Source organism: Orycteropus afer, unplaced genomic scaffold (assembly GCF_000298275.1).
Source record: "Orycteropus afer afer isolate SDZICR_OR568_19922 unplaced genomic scaffold, OryAfe1.0 scaffold00074, whole genome shotgun sequence".
Classification (NCBI taxonomy): Eukaryota; Metazoa; Chordata; class Mammalia; order Tubulidentata; family Orycteropodidae; genus Orycteropus; species Orycteropus afer.
This window is the reverse complement of record NW_006921661.1, coordinates 3,838,902-3,840,794: the sequence shown is the minus strand read 5'-3', so window position 1 is coordinate 3,840,794 and position 1,893 is coordinate 3,838,902. Positions and strand designations below refer to the sequence as shown.

Here is a 1,893-nt window from a genome sequence, read left to right as displayed (position 1 = left end):
AGAGACTGCATTTAAATTGAGGAATGTGAGAAGTCAGTGCTTCTGGGTTAAGCCACTGGGTGGGTGGCGGTACCATTTACTGAGGTGGGAAATGTAGGATAATGATTCGCAGGAAGATGGAGAATTTGGCTTTGGTCATTATGAGCTGGCAGGGCTTAAGCAGGGAGGGGCAGTTGTCCTGAGGCAATGAGATACAGAGACAAGATCAGAAGGCAGCTCTGGGCTGTGGTGGATGTAGGAAACTTCAGTGTCATCTTGAGTCCTGGTTCCTTCTTATCAACAGAAAAGGGGCTGAGTCTAGGTTTGGGATAGTTACATGGGACCAGGGTGGAGTTACGTTAATGTCAAATGACTTCTGGCTCACCCCTAACTTGGTTTTCCCCACAGATGGCCTTTCCCTGCCACAGGTCTGCGAACCTCAAGACTCTGGTCTTCCTTCTAGTGGGCCTGGGTTTCTTGGCAATGCATCTGTGGTTCCTGCAGACCCAGAGGTCCCAGCAGGAGGAGGCGTGGGATCTCCCAATGGATGCTCCTGCTGCTGCTGTTGCTGAGCCCTCTGCGCTCAACCCAGGGCGCCCGTGTGTGCTAAACGCTTCTGTGAACGCCACGCCCGACTTCGAGCAGCTGCCCGCCCGGATCCAAGATTTCCTGCGGTACCGCCACTGCCGCCACTTTCCGCTGCTCTGGGACGCGCCGGCCAAGTGCGCGGGCCGCCGGGGCGTCTTCCTGCTCCTGGCCGTGAAGTCGTCCCCTGAGAACTACGAGCGGCGCGAGCTCATCCGCCGTACTTGGGGGCAGGAGCGTAGCTACCGCGGCCTGCCAGTGCGCCGCCTCTTCCTTCTGGGCACGCCGCCGCCCGAGGCCCGCGAGCGCTCCGAGCAGCTGGACGCGCTGGTGGCCCTGGAGGCCCGCGAGCACGGCGACGTACTGCAGTGGGCCTTCGCCGACACCTTCCTCAACCTCTCGCTCAAGCACGTGCACCTGTTGGACTGGGTTGCAGTACGCTGCCCACAGGCGCGCTTCCTTCTCAGCGGCGACGACGATGTCTTCGTGCACACGGCCAACGTGCTGCGCTTCCTGGAGGCGCAGACGCCCAGCCGCCACCTCTTCACCGGGCAGCTCATGGACGGCTCCGTGCCCATTCGCGACAGCTGGAGCAAGTACTTCGTGCCCCCGCAGCTCTTCCCCGGGCAGGCCTACCCGGTGTACTGCAGCGGCGGCGGCTTCCTCCTGTCCAGCCACACGGCCCAGGCCCTGCGCAAGGCTGCCCAGCGCACGCCCCTCTTCCCCATCGACGACGCTTACATGGGCATGTGCCTGCAGAGCGCCGGCCTGGCGCCCAGCGGCCACGAAGGCATCCGGCCCTTCGGCGTGCAGCTGCCCGGCGCCCGCCAGCCCTCCTTTGACCCCTGCATGTACCGCGAGCTGCTGCTCGTGCACCGCTTCAGGCCCTACGAGATGCTGCTCATGTGGAAGGCGCTACACGATCCCGGGCTGAGCTGTGGCCCAGCACACAGGGTCTCCTGAGGCCGAGTGAGCAGCAGGGTTCAGCCCCTGGGCCTCCGTATGTGATGTCTTCCCTGCTGAGAACGGGCCTTTCCCACTCTGGATACCTCTCTCCTACGGAGCTCAGTGGATCTGACTTTCCACTACATACTGAAATCACGTGAGGAAGGGGGATAAAGCATACCGATGCCCTGGCCCCATCCCCAGAGATTCTAGATTCTATTAGACTAAAGTGGTCCCAGGCATTTGGATATTTTTTTAAAGTTCCCCAGGTGATTTTAGTGGGCAGCCAGGATTGAGGACCACTTCAACAGCTCGTCTGTCCGTCCTTCCAAACCCACCTCCACTGTCCCTTCTCACCCACCTCAGTGCCACCTCTGTTGCCCC

The 1,893-nt window shown here is 60.9% G+C and overlaps 1 protein-coding gene across 1 annotated transcript; it reads left to right on the top strand.

Moving 5' to 3' along the window:
* The first annotated feature begins 387 nt into the window (after positions 1-387).
* Positions 388-1,527, top strand: B3GNT6 (UDP-GlcNAc:betaGal beta-1,3-N-acetylglucosaminyltransferase 6). Its single transcript, XM_007940911.1, has one exon. It carries the CDS (start codon positions 388-390, stop codon positions 1,525-1,527), a length of 1,140 nt encoding a protein of 379 aa, XP_007939102.1.
* Positions 1,528-1,893: the final 366 nt, after the last annotated feature.